General features: G+C 42.7%; 1 protein-coding gene across 1 annotated transcript in view; it reads left to right on the top strand.

Moving 5' to 3' along the window:
- The window catches only part of GALNT17 (polypeptide N-acetylgalactosaminyltransferase 17), a 387,132-nt gene extending 370,801 nt beyond the window's left edge, over positions 1-16,331 (top strand). Inside the window, exons 10-11 of the mRNA XM_032216602.1 lie at positions 12,527-12,694; positions 16,203-16,331. Of these exons, the coding sequence (XP_032072493.1) occupies positions 12,527-12,694; positions 16,203-16,331 (297 nt within the window). The remainder of the gene's footprint in view (positions 1-12,526; positions 12,695-16,202) is intronic.
- Positions 16,332-16,651: the final 320 nt, after the last annotated feature.

Genomic DNA, 16,651 nt, shown 5'->3' on the forward strand with positions numbered 1-16,651 from the left:
GATTTTGCAGTATCCTTCCCCTGGAGTGGAGAGGGAATGGATATTTTACAGTATCCTTCCCCTGTAACGGGGAGGGAATGGAGATTTTACAGTATCCTTCCCCTGGAGTGGGGAGAGAATGGAGATTTTGCAGTATCCTTCCCCTGGAATGGGGAGGGAATGGAGATTTTACAGTATCCTTCCCCTGCCACGCCCATCAAACCATGCCAAATTGAATCCCACCACTGCTTCTAACTCTGTTATTCTGTTATTCATTTAAGGAGTTGTGGATGGATGTGTCATGCCTGCCCTTCCATCTTTTCCCTTTGGAATCCGAAGAACAACACCACACCACCGCATACACAATCTTACCATCAAGCCCCGATTACTTGGGCTTTTCTGAACCCATTGAAACATTCCCCTTAAATTCATTCATCCGCTGGAGAAGATGGAGAACAGAGCAGGGACTGGGAGGGCCTTAACCCAGCTCTACAGGGCTGCCACAGAAGCCTCGCATCCTAGCTTTGAAATATCTCGGTTGAAAGGGAAATAAGAATAATTTCCATGCTGTTTGCTTATTCTGCATTTGTAGCTGAATGCCCCAAAGAAATTATTTGTTATACTGAGCCTGTTTGTATGGTTAGTTCCTCCCGCTCTCCGCCCCTAGTCACTGTTTTTAACAAAACAACTTTTCTTCTACGGCTTGATTTCTTGAATTAAAATTTGGAGCTGCACCTTGCTTCTTTCAACCCATCTGTCAAAGAAGCCCAAAGCTGTTTCCCTTTCCCTGATCTGTCGTCCCCCCCTCTCCCTCCCACCTTCTTTTTCCATTTCTTTTCATTGTTAGATAGCATGAAGCATCATTTTCTCCCTCCAACCCCCAGCCTCGCTTATCTTCTATTCATTTGTATCGTGTCTTTAAAAACAAACACAACAGCAAATCAAGGTGCGTATTGATTTGCATAGAAGCTGTAAAAACCTAAGTTCTTCTGACAGATAGGCTGGGGGGTGGGGAGAGGCAGAAATTTCACCCATTTTAATTTGATTCCTTATAATAAATACCTGTCGATGAAACGAGAGATTAACAAGAATATTCAATCTTGGAGCCATCCATCTCGAGCTATAAATTGCATTCTGGTTTGCATGCTTAGCCTCGCTCCGGCGGTTAAAATCCTATCACTGGCTTAAACAAATATGAAAAATGTTGAAGAAAAGCCAAAAAAATCTCCAAATCCTTAGGGAAATGAATGTCTGTGATAGAAAAGGTGAACGTGGTACCCAGGAGAACATGATCCAAGTTTCCATCACACGGATACGACCGCCATTTTGACTTTCTCAATCATACCTTGAGTAGGGTGCCAAAGAGCATTCTAATCATTTTGTTAGACTAGAATAGAATAACAGAGTTGGAAGGAACCTTGGAGGTCTTCTAGTCCAACCCGCTCCCAAACAGGAAACCGTACACTATTACAGACAAATGATTATCCAACATCTTGGATAATCCGAGGTGGCGCAGTGGTTAGGGTGCAGTACTGCAGGCCACTTCAGCTGACTGTTATCTGCAGTTCAGCGGTTCTAATCTCACCGGCTCAAGGTTGACTCAGTCTTCCATCCTTCCGAGGTGGGGGAAATGAGGGCCCAGACTGTGGGGGCGATATGCTGACTCTGTAAACCACTTAGAGAGGGCTGAAAGTCCTATGAAGCGGTATATAAGTCTAACTGCTATTGCTATTCTTAAAAACTTCCAGTGTTGGAGCATTCACAACTTTTGGAGGCAAGTTATTCCATTGATTAATTGTTCTAACTGTCAGGAACACTCTCCTTAGTTCTAACTTGCTTCTCTCCTTGATTAGTTTCCACTCATTGCTTCTTGTCCTACCCTTGGGTGCTTTGGAGAATAGCTTGACTCCCTCTTCTTTGTGGCAGCCCCTGAGATATCAGAACACTGCTATCATGGCTCCCCTAGTCCTTCTTTTCATTAAACTAGACACATCCAGTTCCTGCAACTGTTCTTCATGTTTTAGCCTCCAGTCCCCTAATCCTCTTTGTTGCTCTTCTCTGCACTCTTTCTAGAGTTAGTTTCCACATCTTTCTTACATTGTGGCGACCAAAACTGAATGCAATATTCAAAGTGTGGCTTTACCAAGTCATTATAAAGTATTAACCCTTCATGTGATCTTGATTCTATCCCTTTGTTTATGCAGCCTAGAACTGTGTTGGCTTTTTTGGCAGCTGCTGCACACTGTTGGCTCCTATTTAAATGGTTGTTCACTAGGACTCCAAGGTCCCATTCTCAGTTACATTGAGCAAGGTACCACCTATACTGTACCTCTGCATTTTGTTTTTCTTGCCTAAATGTAGAACCTTACTCTATTCTCCATTGAATTTCATTTTGAGAGAACCTTGTGAGAATAACAAAGGGTAGACAACACCCACCCACTTACATTTTTTCTGCCGGTGCCAAAAATCATTAGCATAGTTCGCTGACAATTCAAAGAAAAACTCAATAGTGTAAATCAGAGGTCTTCAAGAGGTCTTGGCAACTTTAAGACTCGTGGACTATGCTGGCTGGAGAATTCTGGGAGTTGAAGTCCACAAGTCTTAAAGTTGCCAAGTTTGGGGACCCCTGGTGTAAATCTTAAATAGGTTTAACATTTTCCCCTCTAAATGTTTACACACTCGCCCCAAAACAGTAAACTAGAGAATTGCATCTTCTTTGCTGGAACTCCATCCAGCTTCAGTACATATTGGCACAAAAGATGAAATTTCAAGCATGAACTCAGATCAGATCTTGCCTGCTTTCCTTTTTAATGTGTCTCCTGCCGGCCAGCAGGTTTTCAGGTCTCTGCTGTGCATATGTGGGAAGCGGGGCGCATGTGGGAGATGCCTGTGCACATGTACGGGGTGACGAGGCACATATATGGTCGGGTCTTCACATTGCATCTTGGGGCGTTGCGCTGTGCCCCCGTACCCCATTTTGGTTTCCAGGTTGGTTCAGGATAACTTCCAGACCCAAAACGGGGCCCTTGGTGCCCCATTTTAAGCCTGGAGAGCCTCCTGCACCAACCTGGAAGTAAAAAATGGGTGAGGGGGGGCTCCGCAAACATGGAGGTCATGTGCAAATGTGCAGCGGGTATGGTGGAGAGAGCGGGGGTCACGGGGGGGTCATGTGTGCATGCTTAGGGGTCAAGACACATGTGACGGGTTTACAAACGCATACGCAGGGCATGGGGCACGCATATTGCATTATGGGCCTGCCCCGCACACGTGTTCGGCCTGCAACGACAAAAAGGTTAGCCATCCCGACTTCCTGGGGGCGTGGCCTGTTGCCGAGGAAAGCTCCACCGAGCTCCTCAGAGATCTGGTCTGTATATCTAAATAAGATCATAGATAGCACCCCTTTTTGGCAAAAAAAGGGGCAGGGAGTAGCTCTGTAGGCGAGGGTCTATTCGTAAGCCACAGCCTTTTTCTTTTTTTTGGCTGTGGACAGAGATTAGATCCAGCCGGAGCAGAGCTTTTATCTCCAGCCAGTTCTTCTCAGCTGCCTTTTTTTTTTGGCAGCCCCAGACAGGCTAGCCCCCCCCAGGACAAAACAAAGTTTTTTCAAGCTAGAATTGATACGGGCGGGTCCCACCCCTGTGAGATTTATGCTTTTATTACTATCTTAAATACCAGCACTATTTGTCTTAGAGACTTCTTTGTCTAAATGGACTTCAAAATGGCGATTTCTCTCCGTGGATGATTGATAGTGGATGTACTTAGCCGGTTTTACCTTCCTGCAGACCGCTCCTTAACAAAATAAACTCTTCTTCTTTGGAAATAGAGGGGAGCAAAGCGCTGCTTACTTGTTTATTTATTATGGCACCCAGGTCAAAGAAGCGTCTTGCTACAAATGTGTCTAAAGAATTTAAAGAATTTTTACTGGAACCACAGCCTTTGTCTCCTATGCCCTCTACTGGAGAATTTCTAACACAGGAATATTTCTTTAAAATGTTTAATGCCTTTAAACAAGAAATTAAGGAATTTGTATTGGAACTATATGATGATTTAAAGTCTAAAGTTAATCAAATGAAGGCGAATACGTTTGCAGCCGTGTCTGCCCTGTCAGATTACTCTGCTGAAATAGAGAACAAATTGGAAAGTTTGGAGAAGGCTAATTTTAATTTGACTACCAATATTCAAATTTTACAACAAAAAATTAGAGACAATGAAGAACAGCTCATGATGATAAATTTTAATAGGAAGGCATTTGCAATAAGAGTCAGAGGATTCCGTGAAAAGGAGCAAGAGAATTTGAAACAGACCTTTGCTGAAGCCTTCAGCTATGCGGTGGGAAGCCCGGGACTTAACTTTGATTGGCAGATTCGGAAAATCTATCGCCAGAACTCATTGATAGCGGAACAGCGACAGCTCCCGAGGGACATAATTATACATTTCTCTACAAAAGAATCTAGAAATGCGATTGTGCAAAAGTTTTATAATAACAGTCTCCGAGTTGATGGCCAGAACTTGATTGTCTTCAAAGAAATACCTTTCCAGATGTTAAAGGCAAGAAGGGACTACACCTTTTTAACTAAGGAGCTTAGGAGTCAACAGATTCGATACAGATGGGAGGCCCATGCCGGCATCACGGTTACATTTGAGAATCAAAGATTTCGTCTTAACTCTGTTTCGGAGGCTCAAGATTTCTATTGCAGGATTCTGAAGGCGGGACTTCCTGACTCGCTTGGAAGAGAGGAGAGACAAGCGGAAGGAGAAGGCAAACGGCAGGCCATGTGGTTGCAAGATGGAGGGGGTAGCCCTTCCTCCCTCGGAGAAGCAGAAAAACGGAGATCGAGAATTTAGACATTTTAAAATACTCGCCAAAGTTGAGGACTGAATGGGGGTTTGAGACCTCTCTCCGGTAGAAAAAGCAGACTAATTCTTATTAGAAGGGAAAGCTGGGTGAAACTACTTTGAGCTAGATTTTAAATTAACATTAGCATAAATTTGATAGTGGTAAACATCAGACAAGCAAGGGATGAGGGTAAAATATATGTGGAATGATTTACGTTGTTTAAGGCTTATTAGAACAGAAAGCCGGTTGGGATTATCTTAAGATAAGTGTAAAAAGAATGCGGAATGATTTATGTTGTTTAAACTTTGTTAGAAGGGACTATTTTAAAACAGAAGGTTAACTGACTCTTGCTGAAAGTATTGTTTGAATATGTGGAATGATCCATGCTATTTAACTTTTATTAGAAGGGAAAGTTGGTTGAAATTGCTTTGAGTTAGATTTTAAACAAATGCTAGTATAAATTTGATAGTGGTAAATATTAGACAAGTAAGGGATGAGGGTAAAATGCATGTGGAATGAACTACGTTATTTAAATCCTATCAGAAGAGAAAGTCGGTTGGAATTATCTTAAGATAGAAATTGATTTCTGTGTAAAGTAATATTTGATCTACGCTGCTTAATTTTACTAAGAAGGGGAAGCTTGGCTAGATTATTTTGAATTACTGTTTGAAAAGGAGGTTAAGAAAGATCACTTATGCTGTTTAAATTTTACTAGAAGGGAAAGTTTGATTACTCTTCTGTAAAGTCATATTTGAATATGTGGCATGAACCACGTTGCTTAAATCTTATCGGAAGGGATCATGAGGTTTAGGAAGAGGAACGCGAGAGTCTACAGAAGGTTGGGGTAAATAGCAAAGAAGTAAGAGACGAGAATAAAATATAGATAGAATGATTTATACTATTTAAGCATAGATAAAGATGGGGGGCTGAGATCAACACAAAGAGTGGCTTTTTTTTCTTTTTTTCTTCTTTTTTCTTTTCTCTTTTTTTTTCTCTCTTCTTTTTTTTTCTGTTTTTCTTTCTTTTGACATATTACTTTTATTTTTTAATCCATATGTATACAAGATATTTTAGACAGAAGGTAGTGCCAGGTGTGGGCCCTGGGAAGTCGGGAGGATTGGGGATGGGGATTTCTGGGGGGGGGTGGGGGGTGTTAAAATAGTCTTAATAAGAATAAGAATGTATTTATATACGGTGGTTTTTTCTTTCTTTTATTTTTATTTTTTCCCTTGGTTCATTTTATCAAACAACACTCGAATAAAGGCATACACCAAGGAGGGAGGTAGAGGGAAAGAAGAGGGAGGAGTAAGGAAGGAGTAAGGGGAATGTAAGGAGGGTGTCTGGGGAGTAAGGGGAGAAAGGTTTGTGGGGAAAGGGAAGTAGGAGGGGAGTGTTAGAGGGAGAAAGGAAAGTTGGAGGGGGTAGATGGGGTGTATGGAGGATGGAAGGGTTAGGTGGGGTTGTGAATGATGAGTTGTGTTTCCTTTTTATTTGTTCGTTTTATTCCCTTTTTCTTTTTTTCTTTTCTTATAGTAAATACCCTGTATATAAGTGATTGCAAATGGAATGTGAAAAATGAATAAAATACATTTAAAAAAAAAAAAAAGGTTAGCCATCCCGTGTTTAGTCTAACAAAGAGAAGAATTAGGGGTGGCAATGCCAGCAGTCTTCCAATATTTGAAAAGGGTTTGACCTTTTCTCCAAAGCACCTGAGGACAAGAAGTAACAGATGGAAGATTGTCAAAGAGAAAGATCTAACCTAGAATTAAGGAGAAATTTCCTGCCAGTGAGAACAATTAATCTGTGGAACAGTTTGCCTCCAGAAGCTGTGGATGCTCACACTGGAAGTTTTCAAGAAGAAATTGGACAGCCATTTATTTGTCTGGAAAGATATAGGGCCGTGGTGGCAAACTTATGGCACGTGTGCCGGAAACAGCACGCAGAGCCATCCCGTGCAGGAATGCGTGGCCTGGCTGGCCCCTTCTCCCCATTCCTGTGCACACATGTGTGCCGGCCAGCTGGCCTTTATGTGCGCAGGAGCACCAAAACCCAGAAGAGCAGCATTCCTTTGTGCATGCGCGCACAAGCACCCAGACTTCTGGGTTTCCATTGAGCGCCTGTGCAACTGTTTTCAGGCACACGCCCATGCTGGAAACCAGAGGTTCAGGTGCCAGGGCAAGCATGCACGACAGAACACTGCTCTTCCTGATTTCAGTGCTCCCTTGCGTGCAAAGGCCAGTGAGGCCACGCATTCCTCGTAGGATGGTCTCGCGTACCATTTCTGACACACAGGTTGGCACTCGGTGACGAAAAAGGTTAGCCATCACTGATATAGGGTCTCATACTTGAGCAGGCAGTTGGATTAGAAGACAATCAAGGTCCCTTTCAACTCTGTTCCATTCTGCTCCATTCTGTTTTGTTCTTTTCCACATTCCACTATCCAGAAAGCAGCATGGAAGGGGGGGGACAAACCTGCCCTGACCACTACGGGAAGCCATCTCTGAGTTGATTGTTCCCATTGGCCTCATCGGCCTTTTCTAATTTAGATAATGTTTTGGTCTGCACAGTTCTTGAGATTCAATTCTGGATGGGGGGAAAGTGCTTTGCAGTGTAGAGAGTGCAAAATGCAGAATCTGCCAAAGTCTTATTAGAGCACACATATGCAGCTTTGTGTAGCTCCTAGAAATAAATCCATCTGTCTTAATGAGTCAACAAGAGTTGCTGCGTTCATACTTTTCTGCATTCTTTTCAGAATTGAATCTGCAACATTGTGCTACTGTACGTGAAGTGCATGGGTTTTTATGGAAACATACAATTTGTTTCTTTAAATTCAGCTAATTGTCTCTTCAGAATCCCAAGCGCCGCATAATGGAGTGAGCTCCCGTTACTTGTCCCAGCTTCTGCCAATCTAGCAGTTCGAAAGCATGTAAAAATGCAAGTAGAAAAATAGAGAACACCTTTGATGGGAAGGTAACAGCGTTCCGTGCACCTTCGGCATTTAGTCATGCCAGCCACATGACCACAGAGATGTCTTCAGACAGCGCTGGCTCTTCGGCTTTGAAACGGAGATGAGCCCCGCTCCCTAGAGTCAGGAACAACTAACACATTTGTGCAAGGGGAACCTTTACATTTGTTGGAAGAAATGTTCTTCTGGGTTTAGTTGATGAATAGGATCGCATGGCTTGAATTCCTGAACAGAAAAGGGGGATCCCATGCTTCCAGATGTTGGGTGAAGAACAAAAGAAAGAAAAAAGGGGCTTGCTGAGAGTTCCTGAGTTTTTTATACTCTCTATTGGGCCCAACTCTCTTTTGCCTGTTCCTGTGTAAGAGTTTGGAGTTTATTCAATTTGTAGGCCGCCCTATTCTTTGAAGGGACTCAGGGTGGCTGAACAAAGCCAAGGGAGGGGAAATTACAAAAAGTAAGACAAAGACAATCAGACAATACGAACAATTTAAAAGCACAACAGACACAGCAAATTCGAGTAGGGGGGGGAACTCAACCCCAGGCTTGCTGGGACAGCCAGGTCTTCACGGCCGTCCGGAAGGCCTGAAGGGTGGAGAGGGTCCGAATCTCCACGGGGAGCTCGTTCCAAAGGGCCGGGGCAGCCACAGAGAAGGCCCTCCTCCAAGTAGTTGCCAGCCGACTTTGGCTGGCAGATGGAATACGGAGGAGGCCTAATCTGTGGGATCAAATGGGTCTGTGGGAGGTAATCGGCAGAAGGCGGTCTCTCAAGTACCCAGGTCCAATACCATGTAGGGCTTTATAAGTAATAACTAGCACCCTGAAGCGTATCCGGAGACCAATAGGCAGCCAGTGCAGCTCGCGGAGGATAGGTGTAACGTGGGTGTACCGGGGTGCATCCACAATCGCTCGCACGGCTGCATTCTGGACCAGCTGGAGTCTCCGAACACTCTTCATGGGCTGCCCCATGTAATACCAAGAAAGGTATTCTGATTGGTTGTCAGACTCCCAGGGGCTTAGCTAACTTTGTAGGTTGTGTGTCTTTTGAGTCCCAAGCTTGGCTAAGCATTGCTTCTTCCCAGGTGCCCTTTGGTGAGATGGGTAAAAGGCTAATACTATCATGCCTTAATCCCATCACCGTGGAGCTGAAGGGAGAGATATTTGTTATGTAGAATAGACTGGCTCAGGAATTTTAATGGCCCATTGACAAAGGTGGGGGCTATTAAGAGTGAGTCTGTTTCCTGCCAAAAAACAAATTTCTCCATTTCTTATCCAGGAAAATATAATATTCTGCCTTTTCAATATTTCCCATATTTTTCTAGGAGAAGAGTGGATTTTTACTTTCTACACCTTTACCTTAATTGTCTCTTGGAAAGTAACACACACAGTGTTTATATTTAGTGGGAGGGGGGAAAGAGCTCTAATTGGCAATGCATTTTTTAACTCATATAATTGAGTCTTCCACTTTCCTCGTGATGAGCTGCCAGGTAAACCTGATTAATAAACAAAAATAAATCATATCAAAATATTGCAAGTTAATATACAACAGCTTAATTTCAGAAATTCCTTTCCAGGGCACCCAACTGCACTCTAAATTACGGTGACTTTATAACGACAGGGTTTGGAGCCATGCTAAAGCGATATTCTCTAGTTCGGACTTGCTACAGGCCATTCCTCACTTAGCAAGCCTTAAAGAAGAAGAAAAAAAATGAGAGTGAGGGAATATAATTAACTTTCTCCCACTGTGAGCACACAGACCCCGACCAAAACCATAATGAAGGAAGATGGATGTTCGGTGTTAATTTCCAGCAAAAGCGATCAAATGGAGTTAGCAGTGCGCCAACTGTATTTCTGAGCTTCTTGTATTTCGCAGAATTTTCCAGCCGGTGTCAATTTAACGTTAATTAAGATTAATTGCATTTCTCTAGGGCACGAAGAGGGGCTCCTCTATAATAGATGCAGAGTTGAAAAACGATAAGGCAAGCTTGTCCCTGCTATCTCTTGGCTGAGTTAGCAGTCTACAGAAGCAGAATATTTCATACAATACCACCTACTGTGTCCCCCAAATCCCATACATTATATTGAAATCTTCACAAGAGTTTTGAAAGTTAGAGGAGAGATTAATCTAGGCCTGGGTCTCTCATTTAGCTGAGGGGTTCTGGGAGCTGAGGTACACATATCATAAAGTTGCCAAGTTTGAGAAACTTTATCCTGCTTAGAAACTAACTCAGGAAATTGCTGAGACAAAGTTCAGAAAGATAGCAATAGCATTTAGACTTATATACTGGTTCCCAGTGCTTTACAGCCCTCTCTAAGCGGTTTACAGAGTCAGCCTCTTGTCCCCAATAATCTGGGTCCTCATTTTACTGACCTCAGAAGGATGGAAGGCTGAAGATAGCAATCGCAATAGCATTTAGACTTATATACCGCTTCACAGTGCTTTACAGCCCTCTCTAAGCGGTTTAATGAGCATATTGCCCCCAACAATCTGGGTCCTCATTTTACCCACCTCAGAAGGAAGGCTGAAGATAGCAATAGCACTTAGACTTATATACCGCTTCCCAGTGCTTTACAGCCCTCTCTATGCGGTTTACAGAGTCAGCATATTGCCCCCAACAATCTGGGTCCTCATTTTACCCACTTCAGAAGGAAGGCTGAAGATAGCAATAGCAATAGCATTTAGACATGTATCGCTTCACAGTGCTTTACAGCTCTCTCTAAGCGGTTTAATGAGCATATTGCCCCCAGCAATCTGGGCCCTCATTTTACCAATCTCAGAAGGATGGAAGGCTGAAGATAGCAATAGCACTTAGACTTATATACCGCTTCCCAGTGCTTTACAGCCCTCTCTATGCGGTTTACAGAGTCAGCATATTGCCCCCAACAATCTGGGTCCTCATTTGACCCACCTCAGAAGGATGGAAGGCTGAGTGAACCTTGAGCCTGGTGAGATTCGATCTGCCAAACTGCTGGCAGCCGTTGATCAGCAGAAGTAGCCTGCAATACTCCATTCTAACCACTGTGCCACCGAGGCTCTTTATGGTTCTCCAAAACAGGATCTTTCATCCATCTGTGTTAAGGCAACTCTTGCATTCTCTGTATTTCAGAAATTGTAGCTCTTTTTTAAACATTGGTTAGCCATTCTTGTATCCTTAATATTTGCACTTTAAAGACTTTTCCAACCATTTTTTTTCCTGGGACAAATGACTGATATTAATCCCAGATCTTAAATTTATGTGTGTGTGTGTGTTTTTTTAAAAGTTGGGTTCTATGTCCTATAGTTGTGAAACTCTCTGTCCTTCCATTCTCCATTAATTAACCCAACTTCTAAAAGGACATGCTGAATTTGTCATGGTAAGAATCACTGGATTAACTCTCTATCTCTTTTATTACATACTGATTGTCAAAAAAAACCCGAACCAGTAGTCCTTCAGTATACAACTCCCAATAACCACAATCAGCATATTCAAAGTTGAAAAAAAAATGAGAATTTTAATTCAGCAGTATCTGCCAATACAAGTTTCCCATCCCTGGTTTAACACTGTGCTGGATGTCTTTTGTATGGAATTCCACATTTGTTAAAAAAAAAAAAAAGTACCATATTTTTCGGACTATAAGACGCACCAAGATTTTGAAGAGGTAAATAAGAAAAAAAAAAAGGTTTTGTCCTCCCCATCCCCAGGAGCACTCTGTAGGCTTCAGCAGGGCTGGGCCAGCCTGGCCTGAACAAAACAAAACAAATTATTGATTACTGTTAATTTTAATTTGAATTCTTTTAAAAAAATGTCATTGTCAATTTTAATTGGGTTTGGGATATCCTATTTAATCTCTTTTTAACTTTCGTATTATGTGTTTCTTTTAATGTTGTACGCCGCCCTGAGTCCTTGGGAGAAGGGCGGCATATAAATCGAATAAACCTAAACCTGGGGTAAGGCAAAAACATCCCCGTTTTGGTGAAAAATGGCTCATTTTTCGCTCGTTTTTCACCAAAACAAAAATGGGATGTGGGGGTGGGGCTTCAGGAGGCCAAAAATGGCTGTATTGGGTCCATAAAATGCACCAACATCTCCATGTTCTTTTAGGGAGAGAAAGGGTATCTACCAAGATTGTGTGCATTCAAAAAGAAGAATATCAAAAGTTTCATCTCTGAACCTCAAATATAATTTGCTGGTCCTGTATATCTGGAGTGGGGATTTGCATTATTATTATTATTATTTTGAAATGTTTGTAAGTTTTCATTACTGTCCTTAAATCATGATGCTCCTTGAGCCTCCAGGATAATTACAGCTGTAGATCAGGAATGTTTAGATACTTGGTAGATACTTGTACTATATATTCCTTTCAATATATGGAAGTTTTCTTTTGAGTCCCATTCCTTGAAATGGTGTTTCTCCACTGTTTTTCAGTGAAAGGACAATCAAACTTTCTGCCTCTCTAGTTTTCATGTTGAAGGAGGGATCATCAGACACACTGAATCACCACACACTGAAGTCTAACCATACCCATCACTCTTTGTAAGGCTCAATCCCCTGATTATCCTTATCGTCTTTCTCTAGATCTTCTCCACAGCTTCTCTGAACCTTTGCCCAGAGCTTTGCGTATTCCTTGAGATGGTGTTTCACCAGAGCAAAACATCATTTAAGATCCTAATAATCCATATTATCTTTCACTACCAGACCGTATTTGGTTCTGCAGTGGATAACATTCATCTCTCTAAACCTGGCTTTTTCTCCCTCTTCCTTCCCTAGCTTGCTCGCTACACCAAAGAAGGATTTCTGCATTTAGGAGCTCTTGGGACCACCATCTTGCTCCCAGATACCCGCTGCCTGGTGGATAACGTGAAGAGTAAACTCCCTCAGCTGCTTGACTGCGAGAAAGTCAAGAGCAGCCTCCACAAGCGTTGGAGTTTTATACAGGTTCGTGCTTCTTTTTTTTTTGCAATTATTTTCATATGAATTGTTTGTGGTGAGCCTTTTTTTTTTTTAAAGCAACAGTCCGTGTTCAAAATCACTCCTGCAGCTGGAGCATATGAATAACTATAACCCTAGCCAGATCTTCCCTTCTGTAAGTCATCCTCTTCCAGTGGTGGGTTTCTGCCAGTTTTACTACCAGTTCACAACCTGCTGTGCACTGTTCAATGTAAATTGAATTGAATTGAATTGAATTTATTGCACTTATATGCCGCCCTTTTCCCCGGAGGGGACTCAGGGCGGCTCACAATCCAAGTCAGGGAAGGGGATACAGATAAGGGATAAAAAGACAAACAAAACAATACACAATTTAAAAGCACACAACAATCATACCATTCGAGGGGGGGGCAAAAGCTCTTTAGCCCCAGGCCTGTCGGAACAGCCAGGTTTTAAGGGCTTTGCGGAAGGCCTGGAGGGTGGTGAGAGTTCAAATCTCCACGGGGAGCTCGTTCCAGAGGGTCGGAGCAGCCACAGAGAAGGCTCTCCTCCGGGTAGTCGCCAGTCAGCATTGGCCGGCGGATGGAATCCGGAGGAGGCCTAATCTGTGGGATCTAATCGGTCTATTGGAGGTAATTGGCAGCAGGCGGTCTCTCAAGTACCCAGGTCCAATACCATGAAGGGCTTTATAAGTGAACAATTTACAGTGAACTGCGCATGTGCAGTCACTAAAATTCAAAATGGCAGCAGCCCAGCAGTGGTGAAGGAACCAGTTTGGGGGCGTGGCAGGCCTGGGTCACTACCGGTTCTGCAACCCAGGCCTGAATTCCACTATCGGTTCAGTTGAACTGGGCAGAACAGGGAACAATCCACCTCTGCCCTCTTCCAATAAAATCACAAGGAAAGGTTTGATGACCTTTACGGATTTTCTGCAAAGATTGTTAAAAAAAAAATAATGATGCTTATTCTCAGAAGATCCATACCCTAAGCTTTCTAATCTTCATTTTTTTTCCAGCCAACTGTTTCTGAAATACTTTTAGAATGGGGCTTGGTGTCTATGGGGATTCTCAGTCATCCAATGCATGGTTATTTCAAAAGTTTTTTTTTAAAGGCAATTGGGCTATGGGTTTTTTTTTTCCCTTTGAGGAAGAAAAAGAGGTTTCGCTTCCCATCCAGGAAGATTCATCAGTTCTGACTGGATGGACATTTGGGATGTCAGAAGTAATTATTTCATCCACCCCATCATCCCGTCAGAACTGATTAAGCTTCTTGGATGTCTACTTTCTCAAAGACAAAAACATAGTTGAATTGTCTTTTGAAAAAAGCCTTAATATACCACTCTATAAAGCCTTAATAAGTCCATGCCTAGAATACCGCATCCAGTTTTGGTCACCACACTATAGAAAAGATGTGGAGACTCTAGAAAGAGTACAGAGAAGAGCAACCAAGATGATTAGGAGACTGGAGATTAAAATATACGATGAACGATTGCAGGAACTGGGCATAGTCTAGTGAAGAGAAGGACCAGGGAAGACATGATAGCAATGTTCTAATATTTGAGGGGCTGCCACAGAGAGGAAGGGGTCAAACTATTCTCCAAAGAATCTGAAGGCCACACAAGGAATAATGGATGGAAACTGATCAAGGAGAGATTCAACCTGGAAATAAGAAGAAATCTTCTGACCGTGAGAACAATCAACCAATGGGACACCTTTCCTTTGGAGCTTCATCACTGGAGGCTTTCAAGAAGAGACTGGACTGCCATCTGTCAAAAATGGTGTAGGGTTTCCTGCTTGGATGGGGCGGGGGTGGTGGATTAGATGACCTACAAGGTTCCTTCAAACTCTGTTAATCTGTTAAAGCACCTTTGAGACAATGGACCCAGGAGTAGTAGTGTTGCCAAATTGGTCCTTCATCATCTCCAAACTGGGTTTGATCACTGATTGCAAAGGGTGTTTTAATTTAAAGGAGAAGAAAGGGCTGGAAGACTACCTGGCCATCTCATTAAAATTATATATCTTCCTTAAAATGTTGGATCCTTTCTAGCAATGAGCTGAAAGCCATCTCCCATTCTCTCCTATCAACATTCAGTAAAGAGGCAGTTTTGAATACACATTTTGTTACCTAGTTTTGATAAAAGTGAGGCTAAAACAGATGACATTTCAAAACAAAAACAAACAGCCACCACTTTGTGAGAAGAGCCAAAATTAACAATGAATGGAATATGCACCAAACAATTTTCAGTTATCTTTTCTGCACTGATGCTTGTAAGCCACTGAAATTACACCTACCTAAAACTAAACAGAGGATTTCAGCTGATTCCAAACTGTCTTGACTGTATTAATTTTAATTTTAATGCAGTGATGTTTCCATAGCTGTTTCATAATATATGAAACAGCCCTGCGCTAAATCAAACCACTGGTCCAGCTATTCTAATGCATTATTATGAAGTACATTATATGATACTATGGGAGCTTGTTTGGAGTCGGGCTATCTTCAGTTAGTATGTGGAATCTGAGAATTCTCTTTTGTTGCCTTGGTGCAAAATAAGCTTGGGCATCTCTCTCCCTCTCCCTCTCCCTCTCCCTCTCCCTCTCCCTCTCTCTCTCTCTCTCTCTCTCACACACACACACACACACGTTAGAATTCTGGAAGCTTCCTAATTTCCTACCTTGCTTGCATTGGAGAGATTTTCCAACATTAACCAAACATGCCAAGGGTTGAAGCTGAAACATTTGAAAGTAAAGCAGGTGTGCTCCTCCCTTCTCTCAGATATACAGTATAACTGTCCTGCCTAGATTATTTGGCTGTAGTATGAAATAACAACATATGCAGGGACATATTTTGTTGTTGGTGATGATGATCAGAAGTGATATTCAGCCATTGCTTAGGGCTAGCAAGTCTGGCTGCGAAACCAAAAATTGCCTCTAGTGGCAGCAAAGGATTAGAATGTTATATCCCTTTGCTGCCATCTAATGGTAAATCCAGTTATAGCAAGTCAAACCTGGTATGTTTTTAGCCTGAAGCTATAGGACAGTGATGACTAACCTTTTCCGGACCGAGTGCCCAAAGTGCACGTGCCAGAACCCCCAAAATGCAATGCATGTGTGGGCCCCAGGCATGCACCCCATCCCATGCATGTATGTGCTTCCACATGCACCCCCTGTGCATGCATGTGGGGGGTGCATGCCCCTGCGCATGCATGTGCATCCCACCCACTCCCGCCCGTGTCCCCCACATGAACGGCAGAGACCAGATCACCAGCCGGCTGTCAGGAGGCATGCGTGCATGTGCGGCAAAACTGAATTGGGGCACTGGCTCACATACCCACAGAGAGGGCACTGTGTGCCACCTGTGGCATGTGTGCCATAGGTTTTCTGCCACAGCTATAGAACAATATCATTAAAAAATCCCAACTGGCATGAGAATTGTAATCTGATCCATTAAAAGGTGATGGATGTAAACACTAATTTATTTCTCTCTTTCTCTCTCTCTCTCTCTCTTAAACGTAATCTAGCATGGTGCAATCCTAAACAAAGGGACAGGACGCTGTTTGGAAGTTGAAAATAAAGGCACGTCAGGTATGGATCTTATTCTCCGCAGCTGCACAGGTCAAAGGTGGACAATTAAACATTTCATCAAGTAGAGAGCTTCTTATCCAACGTTCAAGATTTCTTCAGACTGAGTTCTCACCAGGGGTGACATTCAAGCCTTCCACTCTCATTCACAATATCAGGGAAGACTCATAAGGGAAGGTGTTTTGAGTTGTTGTTGTTGGCTTTTTTTTTACATTTTATTTATTTGATCTTCGGTTATCTCTCTGCCAAACTTTACTGACGGACAGAATGAAAACATTCCTGATCTACAGCTGTCATTATCCTGGAGGCTCAAGGAGCATCATGACTTAAGGACAGTAATGAAAACTTACAAACATTTAAAAAAATAATAATAATGCAAATCCCCACT

Source organism: Thamnophis elegans, chromosome 4 (assembly GCF_009769535.1).
Source record: "Thamnophis elegans isolate rThaEle1 chromosome 4, rThaEle1.pri, whole genome shotgun sequence".
Taxonomy (NCBI): domain Eukaryota; kingdom Metazoa; phylum Chordata; class Lepidosauria; order Squamata; family Colubridae; genus Thamnophis; species Thamnophis elegans.